At 38.4% G+C, this 21,783-nt stretch overlaps 2 protein-coding genes across 15 annotated transcripts in view; both read left to right on the top strand.

Moving 5' to 3' along the window:
- The window catches only part of TBC1D1 (TBC1 domain family member 1), a 92,212-nt gene extending 70,962 nt beyond the window's left edge, over positions 1-21,250 (top strand). For 7 of the 8 annotated variants that reach the window (XM_057407605.1, XM_057407607.1, XM_057407606.1 and 4 more), the window contains 8 exons: positions 38-223; positions 2,140-2,301; positions 4,240-4,398; positions 10,190-10,434; positions 10,862-11,021; positions 15,111-15,280; positions 17,956-18,126; positions 19,457-21,250. In XM_057407605.1, coding sequence (XP_057263588.1) covers positions 38-223; positions 2,140-2,301; positions 4,240-4,398; positions 10,190-10,434; positions 10,862-11,021; positions 15,111-15,280; positions 17,956-18,126; positions 19,457-19,657 — 1,454 coding nt within the window. In that variant the 3' untranslated portion in view covers positions 19,658-21,250. The remainder of the gene's footprint in view (positions 1-37; positions 224-2,139; positions 2,302-4,239; positions 4,399-10,189; positions 10,435-10,861; positions 11,022-15,110; positions 15,281-17,955; positions 18,127-19,456) is intronic. The other variant, XM_057407608.1, reaches the window with a different exon arrangement.
- The window catches only part of CUNH4orf19 (chromosome unknown C4orf19 homolog), a 267,441-nt gene that overhangs the window by 208,519 nt on the left and 37,139 nt on the right, over positions 1-21,783 (top strand). The window lies entirely within an intron of this gene.

The raw sequence follows: 21,783 nt of genomic DNA, 5'->3' as shown, positions 1-21,783 counted from the left end.
AATCTAAGTAGTTCACAACAGTTTCTCCCTTTTAAAGATTACTCCGAACTGGGAGAACTTCCACCCAGATCCCCATTGGAACCAGTGTGTGAAGATGGCCCCTTTGGGCCAGTGAAAGAAGAAAGGAAACGGACACCCCGTGAGCTTCGCGAGTTGTGGAAGAAAGCTATTATTCAGCAGATACTTCTTCTTAGAATGGAGAAAGAAAACCAGAAGTTACAAGGTTGGTGCACCCTACTGCAATAGAGGTTAACCTTTTCATTTGCTCTGTGGCCTTGGCAGTGGATTGGACCATGCCTTAATGAAATGTTTTAGGAACGTACAGTTTAACAGCATCTCCCTCAGTTCCCATTAGTGTAGGTGACGATTTACACTCATTTTTTCATCTCTACATCTTATTATTTGTTTACTTGATCTGAATTGGTACTCTTAGTTTTACCACAGCTGAGGTTTTTTTAGGCTGGTGTCAAGAAGCTTTGGCAAGGAATTCAGCACAGTAAAGTTCTGCATTTGCATCCATAGTCATTGTCTGAGTATTGGTCATGGCAGTGTTCTGTTTAGCTTTCGTCTTGAAGTTCTCAAGGAGCTGGTTGTGGACTTGAAACTATGGGTGCCTGCTGTAGTGTACACATTGTGCAAGCAAGGTTTGCATGGAGTAGTAATGGTTTAGATCAGTCATAAAGATGATAAGGAGCTTGAGAAACTATAACTTGGAGGTTTTTTTGAACACAAATCTGTTGTGACTATTTTTGCATATAAAATGTAGCTGATTAAGAATACATGTTTTATTGTGGCGGCTGCATACAGAATCACAAGTGATTGTGCTGGAGAGCTGCTCTTTTGAGGATGTGAAGGATAGGGAGAGAAATGTTTATCTGGCTCATTTTAGATGTCCAGGAAGGGAGTAAGCACCTGGATCCTCAAGGGGGTGAGGTACCTGGCCTGAAAATGGCAATTCTTCTTTGCCTTTGTGAAAACTTGAGAAAGGATTGTCTTCCAGGAAGAGCAACTGTGTACACAAAGGGCCCAGCCATGTGAAAATATCAGTATACCAAACGTGAAGTCCTTCTTTCAACTTAGGCTAAGAGTCCTGGCTGGAAGGAGAGAACACCTCTCTCAAACAGTGGATGTGGCCTCCCAGAACACTTAGCCCATTTGTAGGCTCCTGGCAGTGTAGCTTTTCTGTTTCAACCCTGATATCTAAACACCTTATATCTGAGTTTCCTGAGAACCCCACAGGTGACAGGCATGTTCCCAGCAAATGCTGGAACTGCTAATCCAGTAAAATAAAGTATGGCAATGGATACCACATACACAGTGCCTTTGGCTAAGGGGTCATCTAGAGAAAGAGGTTCTGAAAGCAAAGATATATACAATCAGATCAGCTTAGAGCTGTGAAGAAATTTTTCCTAATATCCAATCTAATCTAAACTAACTTCTAAAATTTGGAATCAACACTGAACTACAGAGTTAATTTTTATTTTTGCCGTGATTCTTTGATGCTTTCTCAGCTGTTGCTCTTTTTTTTTTTTTTTAAATCCCTTATACGTAACATGTGAAAATACAATGCAGTGTTCTTATAAATTGTAATCTGACAAGATCACCAACACTACAGTGCATCTCTGCTCCAGGAGCTCTGATGATCTAAAATGTCTTATTTAAGACTGATTTATGCATTGACCTTTCTGCTGATTTCTTCATTGGAGATATTAAGAGGCTCTCATGAATACATTGTGTTCAGGGTTCTGAAGTTTTCTGTACTTGAACTTTGCTTTTGATGTAGTCTGTAAAAATGGATGTATGAATGATCACCTTTAAATTTTTTTTTTTTTTTTTTTTTTTTTTAGTTTGCCATTACTGTTATGGAGCTGCATGCATAAGAAATAGACGACTGTATTGGTTCTGTATTTTTATGTGGTGTAGGTCTTCTGCACTAGTTTTTTCTTTTAACAGCTGGGAAATTGAAAAATCCTGTTGGGAAAATCTTGCATTTATTTTATTATTTTGTCCTATCACTACAGTCCCTGATGAAGAGTCCCTCTCTGGCACCCTTCTAGGCCTCCAATGTCCAAGTTAAATTAATACATGTTAAAAATAGTAAACAATATTAACTGGTGCGTTCAATTTATCACTTCCTAGCTTCAGAAAACAATTTGCAGAACAGACGTCTGAAACTTGATTATGAAGAAATCACACCATGCTTAAAAGAGGTAACTTTGATTTGGGAAAAAATGCTGAGTACACCTGGAAGGTCAAAGATTAAATTTGATGTGGAAAAAATACACTCTGCTGTGGGGCAAGGTAAGCACAGTTTGCTATTCTGAGTTGTGTAAATGCACTTAAATTGTGTTAGAAAATGAATAGCGTGACCTCTTAACCACTCCTTATAACCAGATTCTCCCTAAAGCTGTTCTTCAGGCTGCTGACTAAACAAGTAACAATGTTGGATATCTTCATGGTTATGCGTATGCAAGTAACAACCCCTTTCAGCGGTAGCTGCAATTCTGTTACTGGAGTTACTAGACTTGGTATTCAGTTTTGAATTAAATTTGATTTTATAAATTAAAAGTTATCATTAAAGAAGAAAGCCTGGATAATGCCAAAGAAATGACTGTGTAAATAACTGAAGAAACTGCACTACTATATGGAAATTCTCTGTTCCAGCCTGGGTAGTGTGCATGTATACAAACAGTATACATGGATATCTCTGTAGAACTGCCTTTCTTCCTTCAAATTCAGCAACGCATTGTACCTGCAAGCACCACCTACAGTCTTCCTCACAGCTGCAGGGCTGAGGAACCATCCTCTTTCCACTGCGTCAAAAATAATGTAACCTACAGATAGTTTTAAATATGCTATGAAATTAGAACATTTGAGTAATAACATTATTACTCAATGTTATTTATGCCATGGTTGGATCCAAAGGCATTATGCTGAGTGCTGTATGTAGCCAATGGGGAAGATGGCTACTCCAAGGAGTTTTTCATAGTTCTAAACAAAGCTTTCCAACATGCAATGGAAGTGTCAAGAATGCACCTGCCTATATAGTTATTCATCAAGTTAAATCAAATTGTCCATTTAAAATAGTTAGCACATCTAGATTTCCAACAGTACTAAACGCCCTAAGCACAAACCGCTGCAGAGTGAGGGAAACTCATCACAGGTTTCTCCCATTAATGTAGGTAAAGGGCTCTGTTGAGTCAGTGTGTGAGAGTGAGAAAAACTTGGTTTCTGTTAATAGTCCAGTGATGCTGGCCTATGTTACAGTTAAAAATAAAACTTAAAAAACTCAGAATGATGCAAAATAAATAGATAAATAAAGCACTGCATAGTGGATTGCTAATAAGATGCACATACAAGTAGCCAGTTGGTTATCCCTAGCTCTTACATAGCTATTACTATGCTCTGCTCTCTAAAGCCCAGTTATGTCAGAGTTCTTAGAGTGATGTCAAATTTCATACATATGCAGAAATGAAAAATGCATTTAAATTGAGTTTAGGAAGTTCTCGTTTAGACCAAAACCATTCAAAGTAACGTGAGTAATCAAGGCAAACAGGTAAGAATTGCAGGTTTCAGTTAGCATGGGGCTTAAATTAGGGTAACAATATATAGAGAAAGAAATTCAATCTTTAAAACATTTTTACATGTAGAAGTCATTCAGCAAACCACTACAAATATACAAAAAAACTACAAATATAATACTTGCTTTCTGATTATCTGCTTTCTGTTGTAGTCTGGATCACATCTCATTTGTACTTGTTTATGCTTCTGGTATGTGTGCATTCTACCGTCCTAAAACTTACTCCTAACAACACTGTCAGTGCTGTATTAGTGAAAAAAATTAGTTCTATTGTAGTGCTCTATTGTGTACTTTACATGGAAAAAAAATGGGAGATAAGCATATAACTTTACTGAGACAAGTATTGCAATTTTTGCTGCTTCTTCTAGTACTTCTTAGACTACATGCAAGGGTAACCTTAGACTTAGGCAGCTCACCTTGTTTCTACTTCTAATCTCTCCTGTTAAGATAATGTCTTTTATTGGTTGAGGAAGTATAAGCACTGTAGTTTAATCTGCTTCTGTGGTCTACTGGAAATAGCAGATACTAATCTAGTTGACCGGGATCTGCTTGCATATCTAGCAGATATGGATCTTCAGTTCCTCAATCCTGTTAGCTCAACTATAGCTGAACCCTGGGTAGAAGTGCAAATTAAGATTTTAATGACTTTCTTCTCTCAGGAGTACCACGTCACCACCGTGGTGAGATCTGGAAGTTTCTAGCAGAGCAATACCATCTTAAACATCAGTTTCCCAGTAAACAACAACCGAAGGACACACCTTATAAAGAGCTCCTAAAACAACTAACTTCCCAACAACATGCAATACTTATTGACCTAGGTAAGTACAGTAGTGGTTTGAAATTAAAATAAGGGGTTTATGATCTCTGGAAAACAATTAAAGTAACACACAAAAAGCCTCTCACCATTTAGGAATAGGTTGTTGGTAAGAACTGCTTTTAATCTGGTGTGAGAACCATTACTTGACACCATTAGGAAAATCAAAATTTGCATTTCAAGCACAGAGGTCCTTTGAAACATGTGGTAATAAGAGTCTGCTAGATATAACTGTGATGCATTTCATATATTGACAGTGAACTCCACAGGCCCGTGGAATACAAACTGTCAAGAAAGGAAGTCAGTATTTAAGTGCAGACTGTTGAATTATATGCTGTTTATTCCTGATGTCCAGTGTTTGCTGTCTCTGTTCAACACTTTTACTGGAAATAATGCAGAAGTTTTGCTTTTTGCTTTTTTTTTTCCTATTTCAATGGGTAGGTGCTAGCAGTTGGTATTTTTACTTGTACTAAAATAATTATGAAAATACATTTATATATATATATTTTATTTTTTTTAAAGAAGGCTCTTTTAAAGGCAGGTTATTCACATTGCTGAATTTTAAGCAGTAGCTGGCTCCTGACTTAGGGAGAATGAATTGATCTGTTGAAGCACATGTAGTTCATTGAGTTTAGCAGAGAGAGGTTAGGAATCAAGGCTTTTAAATGTGAAATTTAGGTGGGCTTCAGACAGGCTTTTGGTCTTCTTGAGTATTTTTCCATTTTCCCTCACATTTATTGGTCAAAGCTTAAAAAGTATTTTCTAGTGTTAGAAGGAAGCATGAGAGAGGAAATCTAAATGGAATTGAATGATTGTTTTAGGGTTGGAGCAGAAGAGTTTGCTTCCAATAATTGTAAAAGACCAATCTACATATACATCAAAAATATTCTGCCCTTCTTGCCCCTTCCTATTATTTTTCCTGGTCCTTTTCCTTCATCCGTTTAGTTCCGTTGTATGAGATTGTCTTTCATAGATTGACTCTCACCACTGCTAGATTAAGACAATAATAAGACCCAGGAACATTCAGTAAGACTAAGTCAGTACCCTCTGTAAGATGTGGATCATTACTGTCTTTGGTTGCTGCTGCTCCCAGTTGGTTTTGTTAATGTCTCTATTAGTACCAGCGACCTCCTCATCTCAGAAGCTCCCACAAGACAGCCATTTGTTTTGTAGACCTCTCAGAGGCACTTTTTGGCATCCTCTCCATCTTCCCTCATGAAGGCGCTTCCCTTTTCTCCCCCAAGCAGCGCATGGCTGCTCCTCAGCTGGGTTAAGTATTCTGTGGAATCTACTGCAATCATTAAAATATGTCTAACATGACAGTAATTACTCAAATATATGTGATGGTTGGTTGGATGTTCACATGTCTAACCTTTCCCCTGGCCAAAGCATTTGTGTTGAATGCAAGCCATCTGATGCAAGTTTATAACACCTCACTGCTTTATGGCTGAATTGGAAGTTTTTACAGATAATATACAGGTTAGCCTCATGAATATATAGTTGTGGATATTTTAAAAGATATTGTTTTTTCCTCCCTTAGATATTTTAATTCAGTATATTGTCTGAGAAACCAGGAGCTGATGTTTTTCCAAGAAGATTCCAGCTTTTGTGTGTGGGATAATCTCACACTGAACTCAGTGTTCATTCTGCTCTTTCCTCATAAAGGAGAAAAATTAATAATGTCTTCCAGAGCATGGTAGATCTTACAGCAAGCTTTTGTTGTAGGGTTTGTGGTTTGGGTCTGAGGAGTTGTGTGGAACAATTTAAGAGGTTCCATAATCACTATGTTTGATTAAAGGGGGAAGTTATGTCCTGCACATAAGCAAATGTCATGATAGAATGATAAAAAATATGGGGAAATCTGTACTTGGTTTGACCTCAGTGATTAAAACCTCTTGTATTATTTTCACTTACATCTTTTCTGTGAAGCAATAATATGGAACAGTCCTATCATGCTTCTGCTCTTTATAATTACTCATATAGTATTTGAGTATTTTTCACTGCAAATGGAAGGCTATACCATCTTTCTTCCACATGGAAGAATTGCTCAAGGAGGGAGGGATCACCTAGACCCAGAACTGTCGGGGGCACCTATTTCTTAAGAACCCAGTGTGCAGGCAATCTTCTGCAGGTACTGAACTGTGAGATTTGTCAAGTTTAGATAGTGACCTAAGCTTTATATGGTAAATAAGAATATTTTCTCTTTTTTTTTTTTTTTTCAACACTTGGTAAAGTGAGTCAAAATACCAAGGTAGTGCATGCAAAACAAGAATCTAGTGGGACAGGCACGTTTCTAACAGAAACTGGTGGGTAGTTGAGGTAGGGAGGTTGATGGTCAATGACGCTTTCACTTTCCCATACTTGAAAGGCCTGTCAGGTTTCAGCTTGGCACTACGAAGGTAACGCTCTAAGAAATCTTGTTGCCAACTAGGAATAGGCAGCTGCGATGTAAGTAAGTTATTGCCCTACAGACTTTGTCACACCAATTCTAGGAATTCCCCTGATCACACAGCAACAGAAGCAGTCTTCAGTTTTTGAGAGAGACATTTGTGTGCAACCAGAGATCATTCTCTAGCAAGTACCTGTTGATCAAGTCAGCATACCTGGTGTTGATACCACTGGCAGGGAACATTGTGATTCTGTCACACTGGAGTGCCTCAGTAAGGGGTAAACACTTTTGTGCTGGGTTAGTGAATTGAAAAACTTCATCAGAGGAGAGAGGTGTGGGACAGCTCCTGGCCAGGAGGGAGCACTGTCAGAGTTTGGTTGGCTCACACCACAGACTGGGGCTTGCTGGCTCAGCAAGCTGTTTGTATTTTCTGCCTTGTTCTGCACTCAAATACTTTCTTACCTTAGCCATGTGCTCTGCTTGTAGAAACAAATGACTGCATGTGTTCGCAAATTGGTAACTTCGTGGTGGTTTTCATGCAAAGTGTTTTTGCGAGGAAGCTATTTGCCAGCCCATTAGCTCAGGGAAGGATTGGGCCCTATTATTTTAGTAAGATGAAACCAGGAAGCTGAAGACTTCCTAGTTTCCTAATGGTTCACATTGAAATAGAGTAGTGCTGAACAGTGACAGACAGCATAACTGGATAGGCAGCTAGAAGGAATTTGCATGTTCTGACTTGTGTTCTTTCAGGCTATCAGAAGTGCTTTCTCTTAAATCTTTAAGAATCATTCTGAAAGCATGCACTTCTGCCTTGAAAGAAAATCCTATGTTCTAGCAACATGTGGTTATAATATTTAAAAAAGCTTTCCCAAATTCAGCTAAAGAGATCTAGCTAATGCAGTATGAACCAAAGCTGTAATACCTTTCTTTCACTTAGTTGAATCAATGCATCTTCAGTTGTAAATAGTGCTTCCTGGGAATGAGGACAGCGGTGTGCATCTGGATGCAAAGTAAGGTACAAAAGCCACTTTCCTGGCCCAGTTTACATGTCACAGTGCTATTTCATTATGTGGACAACAGCAAAGCCACAATTCCCTGAAGACTTTTTTGTGTATTTCCTTAGTGGCCCCACCTGCACAACTGCGGCAGTCACTGGGAATTTCAGGTCTTGAAAACCAAAGTCATATTCAATGAATTATTTAATTTCTCAGTAAGGTAAACTGACTTCCAGATGCTGTTGGTGTATGAAACGCACCACTGAGTGCAGAACATAGAAAATTATGGTGGGTTTTATTACATTTCAAAAATAAAGCAGTTACTCTCTCATTCTGGCGCTCTTGGTGTATCACAATTCATTTAGAGTCCTTAGAGTTGTTTACTCCTAAGTGAAAGCTAAAATTCTTAAGTCGTCACCAGGGCACTCAGAAACAAAACAGCTTCTGAGTTTAGCAGTTCTGCTTCTCCTTGATTTGCTGTCTTTTAGAACTTCTTTGCATTTTTATTCTTGCTCGGTTTGTAACTTTTCTTCATGACTTACATGAAGGGAGCCTTGCTGTGAGTGATGCAGTTACGGGTCTGCCATCAGACCCTGCTGTAATAACTTGTCATTCAGGCAGAGGCTTCCTTTGCAAAGGAACACAAGCTCCTTCTCATTTGGAAGATAGAAATACTTCTGTAACATTCAACTCTTGTGACAGCCTGGCCAGGGGAGACCTGCTTAGGAACTGAATGCCAGTGTCCCATGTGACAGGTTAGAGTAGCTACCAAATGGCAGAAGGACTCTGCCCCAGGCTTTGTCTTCCTGAAGCAGGAGCTCTGATATTATCTAGCAGCACAACAGCATTCCTGGAGGTAAAGGGTGGGGTGATATTTAACAAGTGTGCAACTGAAAACCAAGCTTCCCTTAATACTAGAACAAAAGAAGTAGTCAAATTTCTTCTCCACTGAGGTATTTCAGAGGGGAAATCTGAAGGGGGAGATTTTTTTCCTAAAATTTCAAATGCTGCCTTTTGAAAAATTTTTTGGGAAAAAAAAAATCTGTAAAAGTTAAGCCTTTAATGTCTCCGTTCACAGAATCACAGGGTGGTTGAGGCTGGAAGGGAGCACTTGGTATCATCTAGTTCCTGCTCAAAGTGAGGTCATCTAAAACAGGTCGCCCAGGGCCATGGTCTCTCAGGTTTTGAATATGTCCATAGGTGGAGATTTTTTTCTTATGTTAGGTGAATTTCCTGTATTTTGCTTTGTGCCCAGTGCCTCTTGTCCTGTCAGCAGGCACTACTGAGAAGAGCCTGGCTCCCTCGTCTTCATTCCCCCATGTTGATTATTTGTGCCCATTGAAAGATCCCGCTGAGCCTTTTATTTTCCAGGTTGAACAGTCCCAGGTGTCTCAGCCTTTCTTCATAGGAGAGATGCTCCGGTTGCTTCATCATCTTAGTAACTCTTTGCTGGATTTTCTCCAGTATGTCCATATCTGTCTTGCACTAGGGAGCCCAGAAATGGATACAGCACTCCAGGTGTAGCTTCACAGTGCTGAGTAGAGAGGAATGATCACCTCCCTCGAGCTGCTGGTAGTGCTCCTCCTAATGCAGCCCAGGATACCATTAGCCTTCTTTGCTGCAAGGGCTCACATTCAACTTGGTGACCACCAAGTTAATTTTCTGAAAAGCTGCTTTCCAGCTGAGTGGCTAATAGCATGTACTGGCAGCTAACCCCATGTAAAAGGGGATTTTTCTTCCAGGTTAGTGAACTGGATGAGCTCATGGAAGACTCTGAGCTTCATGCTGTAGGAAAGAAGGAAGGACCCATAAGACTAGGAGGGACACAGGCAAGGAGTGTGGGGGCAAGAGACACATTTACTAGGGAAAAAAGAAAGGGAAGAGGCCCCAGCCTAGAGAGCTCAGGTCTTCTAAGTCTGTACCTGGATCCTAAGTTGTTTAAAAGGTAACACTTTAATCAAGAGGACTGGGTGACTCATCAAGCCACTGAAGACTAGAGTCTCTCGCTATTGTAAGCAACCCTATAAGCCCTTTAACAAATTGATCAAGGGCCAGTCTTAAGAACCAGTTACTCAGCTGTTCCAGACAAAATACTGTCCCCACCCCTGGCAGCAATTTTTAAGTTAATTTTGCAGCTACTTTAACAAAACAGTAGTAGAGCATAAGAGTCAATTGTTTTGTATTGTTAACTTTTTTACAGTCTTCCTGGGGATGATTTCAGAATTGACCTTTCAAGAGGATCTACCTTTTTGAAAGACTGTTTAATTTGATAACATGGCAAGGGTTTTTTGATGTTTTTTGTTAAGGGTTGGTTGTTTGGTTTTTTTTGGTGGTGGTGGTGAGGGTGGGTGGGTTTATTACTATTATTTTTATTTTTTAATTTAAGTCACCACCTTTGGTTGTTTTCACAGGACGCACATTTCCAACACATCCGTACTTCTCAGCACAGCTGGGAGCTGGGCAGCTGTCACTCTACAATATTTTGAAGGCCTATTCACTTCTGGACCAGGAAGTAGGATATTGCCAGGGCCTTAGTTTTGTAGCAGGAGTCCTGTTACTTCATATGAGTGAAGAAGATGCTTTTAAAATGCTGAAGTTTCTCATGTTTGATGTGGGCCTGAGAAAACAATATCGTCCTGACATGACAATTTTACAGGTATGATTTAAATTTTTCTAATGAAAGGATGCTAATGTTAAACCATAGTAATGCAGTACAGATAGGATTGTCAAAATCTGGACTTGAACTTCAATTCAGCTCTCAGAAATGAAGAAGGATAATCTGTGAACAGAATACATCATGTTAAATGCATTAGTTTCAATAAAAAGACTACTAGGCAAACTGTGAAAATCATAAATAGGAAGAATTCTTTTACGTGCTGTATGAGGTTCAAATGAGCATGTCCTAGGGTCACAGGTGACCCATCCTGGGTCTTTTAAATGGCTTCTATTTCTTTTCTTCAATCCATCCAAACACTAATTGACAGATACCTTTCACTGCTTCTAGTAAGTGTGAAACACAGATGTTGCTACCCCGAGTGTTAAAATGTATTTATCTTTATTCTCTTTGTTCTTATTCCCTGCAGATCCAGATGTATCAACTGTCTCGACTTCTTCATGACTACCATCGAGATCTCTATAACCACCTAGAGGAACATGAGATTGGCCCCAGCCTCTATGCTGCTCCCTGGTTTCTCACCATGTTTGCCTCCCAGTTTCCCCTTGGATTTGTAGCCAGAGTGTTTGGTAAATCTTCATAAACCCCTTTTATATTTGGAATCCTGTTATTTGGAACAGCATTATTACCCAACCTGATTCAGAAATCCAGGAGAATTATTTTACTTACTATTGATGAATAGAAGAGCAACAGAGGTCATCTTTTGGAACATGTAGTTTTTATAGTAAAATGGAAAAAGAAAGGAAGAAAGCATATGTCAGTCCTGTTCTGTCTTTCCATCCTCACTGTTACCTTTTCCCACCCTGTAACCACTTGCACAGGGGATGTGAACTTTGATGCCATGAAGGCATGGTGTTACAACAGTGGCACTTCAACAGCACAATTAGTTTTAAGCTGAAAAGAGATGTAACAAAGGTATCATCTGAGAACTATATTAATCTACTTCATTATCTTTGTCTCTAACAGTGTCAGTGGAAAATTATATTGAGGGTTATGTTTTTAAACACACACAGAGGTGGCCCTTGCAGTTTAATCACGGATTTACGCTACAGAAACATAGTCTTTTAAACTAGTGTTTCTTATCCTTACAATTTTAGCCTGACTGATAATCTCACTTCCAAAAATGTTTGAAAGCATAAGCTTAGGCTCTAATATGTAGGATCCTAACAAATTTAGGCCCTAAAGTCACTTCTGTTACTTATTTTTTAAATCTACAAAAGTAAAGTTCTCTTTTTTTTTTTGTTTTGTTTTGTTTTGTGTTAATTAGATTACAATTAAGAATTTACCTTGATGCTATGTTATGGATTTAGATTTATAGATTGTTTGGTATTTGAAAAGATCCTAAATATAGTCTTGTCTACCACAATAACAAATAATGAATTATAGATTCCACGAACCACCAACAAGAATCTTTTCGTCTTTCGGGTAAAGGATATGCCAAAAGTAGTACTGTAAGAGATCACAGTGAAAAGGATGGTGTATAGCTAAGCAGATCTATGTGTCTGTGATTAGCATCTTAACTCCAGGGGAAACAGCACTTTTTTTTTTTTCCTGGAACAGTTCAAAGGACATCAATATCTCGTTGACAGTAATAATTGTTAGGAATTAAATCAAGTGCTGTATGCAGGTGTCATATACTGAGTTTATAATCAGTTCATCTTTCAATTCTTCTTATTCATAGTATTGTACATGATAAGAATAGTCTTTGACTTGGACAGTTGACTGCAGTGGAGGTATTAAAGTGCCTTGTGTCTCCAGTATATTTGGATTTCTGCCTTAATACATGGATTAGTATTTTATCTGTCAGTGGAGGATTGTAAGGCTTTAGAAAGCAAAGATTTTACACTGGAATAGAAAGGATAGACACATGATCTTCACAGGACTGATTTTAGGTCAGAAACAGAAAAGCATGTGTGACTGAAACTGTAATCTCTTAAAAATACCTGATTTTTTTATTTTTTTATTTTTTGAGACAGTCCATCGCAACCAACACCTGCAGTTTTTAATGTGTCAAAGTGTTTAGTAATTTCCTTAAAACAGTGTTTACTGGAACAATGTAAGGCAAGAACATTGGACTTTTTTTACATTAGAAAGCAAAATCTCCTCTTCACCTATGATGAAGACTGAAACACAAATACAAACCTGAAAAAGGCTAGAGCTGTCAGTTTGATAGCAGCTGTCGTTAGCAGCATGGCAAGTTACGATCCAACCAGTTATGACCCATGTGTTCACACACTTTTGCAGAACATACATACGTTTTTGTTGCTCACATATTAGAACCCTTGGGATGAAAGAATGTTGCCTTTTAATGTTGAAGTAACTCATCTGTAGTTTACTAAGGCTGTAAAATTGTTCTGCCATTTTCTAACATGGATCTCTAAACCCTTCATATTGGAAGCCCCACTGCTGTTTAATAAGATAATTGTTATAGACCACTTCCTTTAGATTTCCATAGAGTATAGTTTCTGCAAACATCTTACAAAGCAATATATGAAAGAAATGGGCCAGAAGGAGGTTGACCCAAAGACTGTTTAATGAGTCCAATAGTAAAACTTCTTTTAAATTTTTAATCATCTATCCAAGCTTTCAAGACTTCTCCTAAGTGGTATCTAATGAGAGCGCAGCATTAGCAAAGGTGTGTTCTTTATTAATCAGATTTACTTATTAATGGAGGAGCCTTGGTGGAATAGTGTTTATGTTATTTCAAGATTGTAGATAAAACTTTTTTTTTTTAATGCCGGAGGCTGCTAGTCATGCTGACATTGATTTGGGTACCTTCACTGTACTGCTGTTGGCTGGCAGCCCGCTTAACGGGAAGTGTGGGGAGTGGATAACAAATAGGTCTTTGTTAAGTCTTTGCTATTTTAAATGAGAGAGATATTTCAGCTCTGTATTACCAGCTCAGCTCATTAACAACTTGTAGATCAACTCAAGGTGACCTATGTGACTTTCTGGGTGAGGTGCTGAATAAAAAATGTGTTATTTTCAGCTCTGTTTTTTTCACTTTGTGTTTCTTAGATGTTCTTCAGCATTTCCTGTCATAATATAAAGCTTTCTCTATAAAGCTTTTTCCCATAGCTTTCAGTTTCAGTAGAGAATTGAGGCTCTGTTACCACTTTTCAATCATTCTTGACTTTGGACTTGTCATTGAATCAGAATTGAAAAATTTTACACCACTTTTAGGACAAATGGTGGCAAAGTGCAAGATTTATGGTTAGCTATTACTTTTGCTTTTCTTTCTCAGAGAGAAAGAGAGAGAAGTGAAATGAGTTATGGCTTCAACATTACAACCAAAAGAGCACAAGGGGAAATTTCATTCTGATACAAACTTGAGAGTTGATTTTACTCTTTTTCCAGTAAGAAGGCAGTTAGCCAGTGTTTTCAGATGTTCTTTACTACATCAGATACACCTGTAGTTTTGCTAGCAGTTGTTTTTCTTACTGTGTGGCAGGGTTTGTTTCTCTTTTTTCAGTCTTCATTATTCTTTCTTTTTTTTTTATCATGAAGACAAACTGTTTATTTGGTGTCTTTGTTTTACTTCATAAGTAGCTGTGATTTCATTCACAGCTTTAAATACAAAGAAGGGAAAGAGCAAGAGAGAAGCCCTTTAAAAATAAAAATCTATTTAGGAAATACAGAATAAACCCATAGTATCTTCTCTTCCTTTTTCCACCTCCATTAGTATTGTTTTGTATGTTAGATGCTTTTGCCTGCAGTGAGTCCATCAGAAAAAAAAAAACCTGAGCAGATTCTGAGTTATAATAGCAGGAAAGTAAATGCAGGGCAATGCTGTCTGTCCTCTGGACAGATGGGTTTGTGAAGATGGGTTTCTTGTCTGATGCTTTCATTACAGTCTTCTGTTTCTTTCCTCTATGAAGACACAGGCCACTTGTAAAGGAAAAGAAAAGAAAGGATGTTGCATTGAAAGGTCACTATATACTGTAGTTTCAGCGTGCTTGTACATATGTCAGGTGCTGTCATTCCAGGGCCACAGGCAATATTGACACTTAAGCTGTATTACTAAGATTTCAGGATACTTCTTAATGTAATTTTTAGAATATTAATGTAAGCGGTTGAGACACATACTAAAAATAAGCACATGCACATGAAACCTGAGGCTGCTGGAAGGTGTGCATTTAGCCTTATCTGCTCAGTGTTGTATTAACTGTCCTGGTTTGGGCTCGGATTAAACCACAACACTGAGATTTTGTAGTTTTCTCCACCAGAAAACAGAATTTCAGATCTTTGGTTGTGTCTTCAGGTGTATTTTTTGCCTGTTTTATTAGGGTTTTTAAATGGCATTGGGATCTGAATCTATTCAAATTCAGATTCCTGTGAACATCTCTAAAGAAATTACATGCACAAAAAATGGTGACACTGGCAAACCTGGTTTATTGTGTACTTAGCTTAAATTTGAATTGGATTTTTTGGAAAAAACTTGCTAAACAAATTGAAATTTGCTATTCCTGGTAATAATCTTGACCCTGCAAAACTTCTAACGCCATAGCCACAGTAATTAAAGCACGTGTCTGGCACAGTATTTTAGCCTCCAGGTCAGTCCTATGAGAAGTTGTTGTCTTTGGACATTTTACTAGTTTAATATTCTTGTCAAAACATGTGTTTGCTTTATGTACTCTCTTTTTTCTTTGTTTTTACAGATATGCTCTTTCTTCAAGGATCAGAGGCTATATTTAAAGTGGCTTTAAGCCTTTTGGGAAGCCACAAGCCATTGATTCTGCAGCATGAGAACCTAGAAACTATTGTTGATTTTATTAAAAGCACTCTCCCCAACTTGGGTTTGGTACAGATGGAAAAGACCATTAGTCAGGTATGAAAAGTTATGAACATATAAGAAGTATGCAAAGGAATGCTCTTTTTCACAAGTTCTTGACAGAAAAACTGCAAGCGTCTTGTGTTACTTCGAGCTGAGAATCCTATTATTGTAGTTCTGAAGACTGAAAACTTTTGGAAGCATATGGCTCGTGTAATACTTCTGTATTCATACATCTGCATGTTGGTTATGGTCACTTTATGAAGCTTTTAATGAAAATGAGGTATTTTTAAGTGTGCGACTCTGTTATTGGCAGGAGTATTACAGCCCATACACTGTGCATTCCACAAAACAGTGGGCTAAAAGCCTTCTGAGTTTTCCTGTCTCCAGTCTTGCTCTCCAAGTCTCATTTCAGAAGCAAAAGCTTACTTACAAGAGCTTCACAGATGTTGACCTTACTTGATGAAATTGGGAGTCCCTCCCTACACTGACTTTGTCTATACTGGCTTTTATGGTGTTGGCTCAGTATGTTACAACAGTGCCTTTCTAATCCTGCCAGGAGTACATGGGGTACTGCAGTCTCTTGCAGTCACCAGTGAGTCTAGACAGCAAAGACTGGGAATCCTTGCTATACTATTTTTAAATGGCAGACAAGGAAGATGATGCAGTATTGCTAACCTGTCAGAAGAATCCAGGAGATAACTGTGGAATTTGAGAAAATCACAGATTATTGCAATTAAGGTTTGCCTTTTTAGAAACCTTAACTGTTACACTTGACATCTAATTTGCAGCAGACAAAGAGATGATGGGGTTTGTTTTTCTGAAGGCCTTTTGTGGTCTAAAACATGGAGGGGCAGGGGGTACTGTGCAGAACTACAAATGCCTGCGACTCACCACGGGCAGCAGGAGATGTGCAAAGCCTGTGGCTTGATAAAGAAAGCAGGCAGCTTGCGAGGGGTTCCTTTCTGATCCCTGGCAGCAAAGCTTCTGGAGGACATTAATTAGACATGAATTAGGATCAGGAAAATTGCTTCTAGTGCTCATTGTCAGAGGAAGGAGTGAAGAGCTAGGAAGCCTGTGCAAGGGGAAGGAAAGCAAGTGATATTTAGGGAGCGAAGGGCATTGTGTGTTGTCTGCTAGGCTGAAAGTGTGGAGTGTACAACTCTGCAGAGACTTGCAGTACTTAGGCAGGCGATATGCAGAAAACCATTGGCTTTGAGCAGAAGGATACTCTGTTTAGGCAGCTCTGTAAATTTAAGTGGGCAGTGAGTTGAAGGGAGAGCAGTTCCTCCTCTGATCAGAAGAAAGCCCATTGTCTGACCAGCCCTGCAGTCGTTACACAGCTCCTGGGCTAATCCCCATTCTCCTCATGCCTTCTGCAGGGTGGCCTCTGGTTTACATGCCCTAACATGCCTTCAGTTAGCTAGTTTTCATGTCAAGCTTTTGATTTGCATCATGTTTCCCCCGCTTCAGATGTGATACTTTGGGTATGACAGCAGGGATTTCCCTCACTTCTCAAGAGCACAGGGGCTAGAAGTGGCAGAGGTCAGACAAAAAGAACTGGCATTCTACCCTGCTGAATTGCACTGTTTGCTTTACTGAAATGTCAGCAGTGTGTTCTCCAGAGATGCGCAGACCTACAGAAAACAAAAGATCCATATGTTTAACCAAACTCAAAATTGTGTTATAGCCTTCTGTACTTAGATGCTCAGTATGTGTGTTTCTGCTGGGATAAAACTATGAGGTAATTTTTTATAGCACATGTAACAGGTGTCAGAAACAGTTCATAAACTGGTATTTTCTTTAGCCAAGAAAGCTTTGTAGACAAAGCAGATAAAATAGATAATAACTATTATTACTTCAAGAGGTATTTAAAATGGGATTTGGTATTTGACTTATTTCCAAAACGAGTAAAGTACAAGAGGTTTAAAAATAATGAATAACCCTTGAACTTGTATTTTGGGGCTATTTTCCAGATGTGTTTTAAAATCAACTTTAGTTTCCATTATGTTCTTTGATTAGCACACTTGGCCTTTTAATTTACCACCTTCTTCAATGCTTTCAGAGGAGATAGCTAGCACAGGGGCAGCAGAGACATATTTTCTTATAATTTGAAGGCAGATGTTTGCCAAAACCTAGAAAAAAGAAAATACAATAGCAGTGGTTTTTATTTGGATCACTCAATTTATTCATCTCCTTTTATAATAAAAGGTTTTCTTAATATTCATGTGTAAGACTGAGCGCTCATTTTGGTGAGTCTTATTTAAAAATAATAGAAATCTACTTTGACATTACATAATGTGTCCATTACGTGTATTAGTGTAAGGACAGATTAGTTCATTTTCAGTCTCTATGAATACTGTAAAATCATAAATAAACCTAGCAGTGTTTACTGTTTCTCCTTTAAAGCTTTCATTCTACTTAGCCTTACACTTCTCCACGTGGCACATGGGTGTGGAGCAGAGTTTTCTAAAATTACATCTAATTCTGAGTATGTGTAGGAAGGTTTATGCCACACTCAGATGTTATTAAATGACATTTTTGGTGAAGTTTTTAAGTAGATCTAATTCCAGTGTATTGCACTCTACTGCCTCAATATTGCCATGTGAATGACAAAAATAGTCTTTTTTTTTGTACACAGGGATTAGATATCTAAGTCTAGATCCATGGATTTCAAAGCATTGAATGATTTTGATCTGCACAGCACCTAATATTATTTTTGTATACAACAGGTGTTTGAAATGGATATTGCCAAGCAGTTGCAAGCTTATGAAGTTGAATATCATGTGCTTCAGGATGAGCTTATAGATTCTTCTTTGAATGACAATCAGAGACTGGATAAATTAGAAAAGGCAAACAGTAGCTTGCGCAAACAAAACTTTGATCTTCTGGAAGAACTGCAGGTACAATTTATATTTCATAATTATCTGATTTTTCTACCTTTACAGAAGGGATTGTCCTACACCAGGGCACAGGAGAGATTGGCGTTTGGTCTATTGACTTCAAAAGCATAGCCACTAGCAGTTTTATTTAATTTTGTTTTTAAAATTTAAATGCAGAAGAAGTCGAGAGGGGTAGATAGAACATGTGCTTACAATTAGTGAAAAGTTGATTCACCACACTGTCTCTTTGGGCAAGGAAATTGTTGAATGTAGCATGGGGGAGAGGGATTTCTGGGATGAGATTCCAGATGGAATATCCTATAGATAGCTACACCAGGGGATCTTCTACTCCCTTCTGTCCCTAAAGACTTTGCAGCCCTAAGCAGTTTTTTACAAAGCTCATCTCCACCTGTGTGCTGCCAAGTCAGCACCCAACATTATAGCAGGGAACTTAACCCTAGTGTTGGAACAGTCCCTTTGTCTTGCATATGGGGCTTCATTCAGCCTTCATTTCCTATAGTGAAAGGTCCTCCATTGATGATGGGAGGAAAGTGCATAACCAAACAATGGGCGCCATGGTTTGTCGATGTTTTTTCCCCAAAGGCTGAACTTGCAAACCCAACACAATTACATGAAGAGCAGTGAGCTCATCAGAAGGGCAAATACTTCCCTGAAAGTCAGGACCACCATATTGTCTCCAAATGTTATTCAGTGCTGAAACTTTGAAACAGATCTCTGCTTTTGTCGAAGTAGCTCAGCTACAAATCTCACATGATGAGATTGGATGATCTAATACTTTGATTTGCCATCAAAGAGCAGCCTTTTGAAGGAGAATTTTTGGAATTTTTCAGTATGTGTTTTCTGTTTCCATATTGCTCTAAATCCACTCTTTCCCCTTCACCTCCAAAGCTGAACTAAATGTTGACACGAAGATGGGTTGTCTTTGCTTTGCAAAGCATGTGCAATTCAACAAACATGGTTGACTGAGATGGTCTCCTAACAGACCCATACAGAAGCTTATCTTAGCCTGCAGGTTTTTAGTATATAATTTGCAGACTTAGTAACATTCTGATTTCATTACTTTGCATTGTATTCTGAGTCTGATTGTGAGCTAAACAAAGCAATCAAGTTGAGAGAGGGAAGTTTCTTGTTACAGCCAACAGTAGTTTCTTATTGTAGTCTAAAGTACACAGATCTAATAACGTTCATACCTCCATTTACCTTTGCAATTTTTCATTTGGAAATTACTTTATATGTGTTAATGTATCTCAAAAAATATTTTAAAGTTGGTTTCAGTTATTAATAAATTTCCCCTTTCTTCCTCTCTCTTCCTTTCTTTTTACTCTGAAAGGTGGCCAATGGAAAGATCCAAAACCTTGAAGCCACAGTAGAGCTTTTATTGACCAATGAAGGCAAACTGAAGCAGTCCATTCTCACGCTTGAGCAGGAGCGAGCAGCTTTGTTGAAAACAGTGGAAGAGATGCAGAAAAAGATTGGTGATGCAGATGGGAAGCCTCTGCTTACTAGACAAGGACATATGGTTGCTGACTGACATTCACAGTAGTAATGGAGCAGAGAAGCTGAGCAAGAAACAAAGGGAAGAACTGGGTCTTTCTGTCATGATCCGTGGGGATTTGACATTATCATTTTCATTGTACATGCCTTACTCTGTAGCAAAGCAAGGTATAGGCATGGTGGCTTCCTGTATCAGAGAAGCTGGTTTCTCATGGAGAAGGCTCGCTCTTAATATGCAGAAATATAGTAAGATACCACATAATAATAAGCAGGAAAAGCTTAATAGCACGTGCAGTCATACACAATATGCTGTAAAGATGTTATGGATTTTTCCGTAAGTGCTTTTAAACCTAAGTGCTTTGTGTTTGTCACAGATTTTGTTTGTGTGTAGATCACCACCGTTGTTAAATGCACATCCTTTAGAAGGCCTGTTGAAGAAATATGGCAATGTAAAGCCTTAGAATGAATGACTGCCCCATTGCAGCTATGCAGCGATAACATTTACAGTTTTGTGATTGGACTGGAGATACTTTCGACAGTGTAATCCCCCTACAGCTTGACTGGGTTCTGTTAATTATGTTGTTTGTGCTTCAGAAAACTGCTTCCTAATGCTTGAAGGTGCCAATCCATTGGACTTCAGAGAGTTGGACTTCATCATATGTAACTATGCATAACTGGGGGGCTGCCATCTGTTTTTACATTGGTTTAGTATATTTTTTGTTTATCAACCATTAATTCAGTATGTTGTTAGTTGGAATTATCTGATAAACATACTGTATATAGTAACTGTATTATGCATAAAAAAATACACTGACATTGGTTTGGTGAAGCCTGTGACTTTTGCGACATCATCCAAGGATTTATATTCATACTCTTCAAATTTCATCTTATTTATTTCTGATCTGCAATGTGATGTAGGACAACCTTTTCCTGGGAAACTAATGCCCACTGTCATGGTTTTTTTTTTCCTTTATTCAGGCATTTCAAGATCTTCATGTTGTGCCAGATGTGCTTAAACTGTTTTATAAAGAGTATGGCATTCTTTTTACAATGCATCTTTCGAGTAAGATTACACATGTAGAAACAAATATTTCTCACTTTCCTTAATACAATGAAAGTAGTTTTCAGGCCAGTTAAAGTACCACTGCTACAAGTGCAATAATATCCATGAATATCCATTTGTTTGGGTTTGCTTCAGAATCAGGAATAGTGTCATAGTTTTGTCCAGTCCCCAGGCACAGAGGTAATAGGCATCAGTGTTTTGTTATGGTGGAGATTGATTCAGGAGATGGGGGGGGGGGGGGTATTTCTGTCTTTATTTTTAAATTTTCAAAGCACACAGTGTTTTCTCTGACTGGCAGTGTAGAAAAGGTTTTGGTTTACTTTTTCCTTTTCTCATGCAAACCCACCTGACACACTGTGGTTGTAGTTTAATAGCAGACCTGTAACATTCATCTACAGTGCAGGACAAATACCTCTATGTAGGTCAAAAAGAAAAAAGATCATTTACTCTTCAATTTCTAGAAGCTTTGTTTGACTCTGTTGTGTCTTAAATATGTCTGGTTCTTGCAAATCCACTCTGTATTCACTTAGTATGGAAATTCCAGATAAATCAGTTATTATTAATCTATTTACCCCTTAGGTTTGGCTTTTTATTTGGAAATCATATTGAAGCTCATGCTTCATGTTTAAAACCTGTCATAATGGACCTTATACTTTTAGAGCACTCAGTAGTGTTGCATTTTTACAGCGTAGTGCCATAATTCATACACTGACTTTTTAACAAGAATAATAAATATAATAATAATCTATGCCTACATCTATGTCTGCACATTTTTTGACATTTAAGAACAAAAAACATAATTGGTGGGGTGACAGTTCAGAATGGTGTCAGATGAGAATTTCCCTAAAAGTACAGTACCATCTACAGTGGTTATTAATGGAAACTCTTAGTCCTCAGACTCTTCCAAACATGCTAAGAATCCAGCTGTGATCTTGGGACCTGCATCTGTGCATGTTGACCAAGGCGAAGTACGTTCCACATGACTCCAGGAGTGCATTCCTTGTGATGTTTTGCTTCTCTGCTAGTGTAAGTGGAGGACTACTTCTAGTCCAGACCCTTTTATTCAGAATTTGAGTAATGCCAGCGCATTTAGGTGAGGA

This window comes from Pezoporus wallicus, unplaced genomic scaffold, assembly GCF_028554395.1.
Source record: "Pezoporus wallicus isolate ANWC-B61680 ecotype Strahan unplaced genomic scaffold, APGP_CSIRO_Pwel_v1 contig_2492, whole genome shotgun sequence".
NCBI classification, from domain to species: Eukaryota; Metazoa; Chordata; class Aves; order Psittaciformes; family Psittacidae; genus Pezoporus; species Pezoporus wallicus.
The sequence above is the reverse complement of the archived record's forward strand: the minus strand, read 5'-3'. Positions and strand labels throughout refer to the sequence as shown.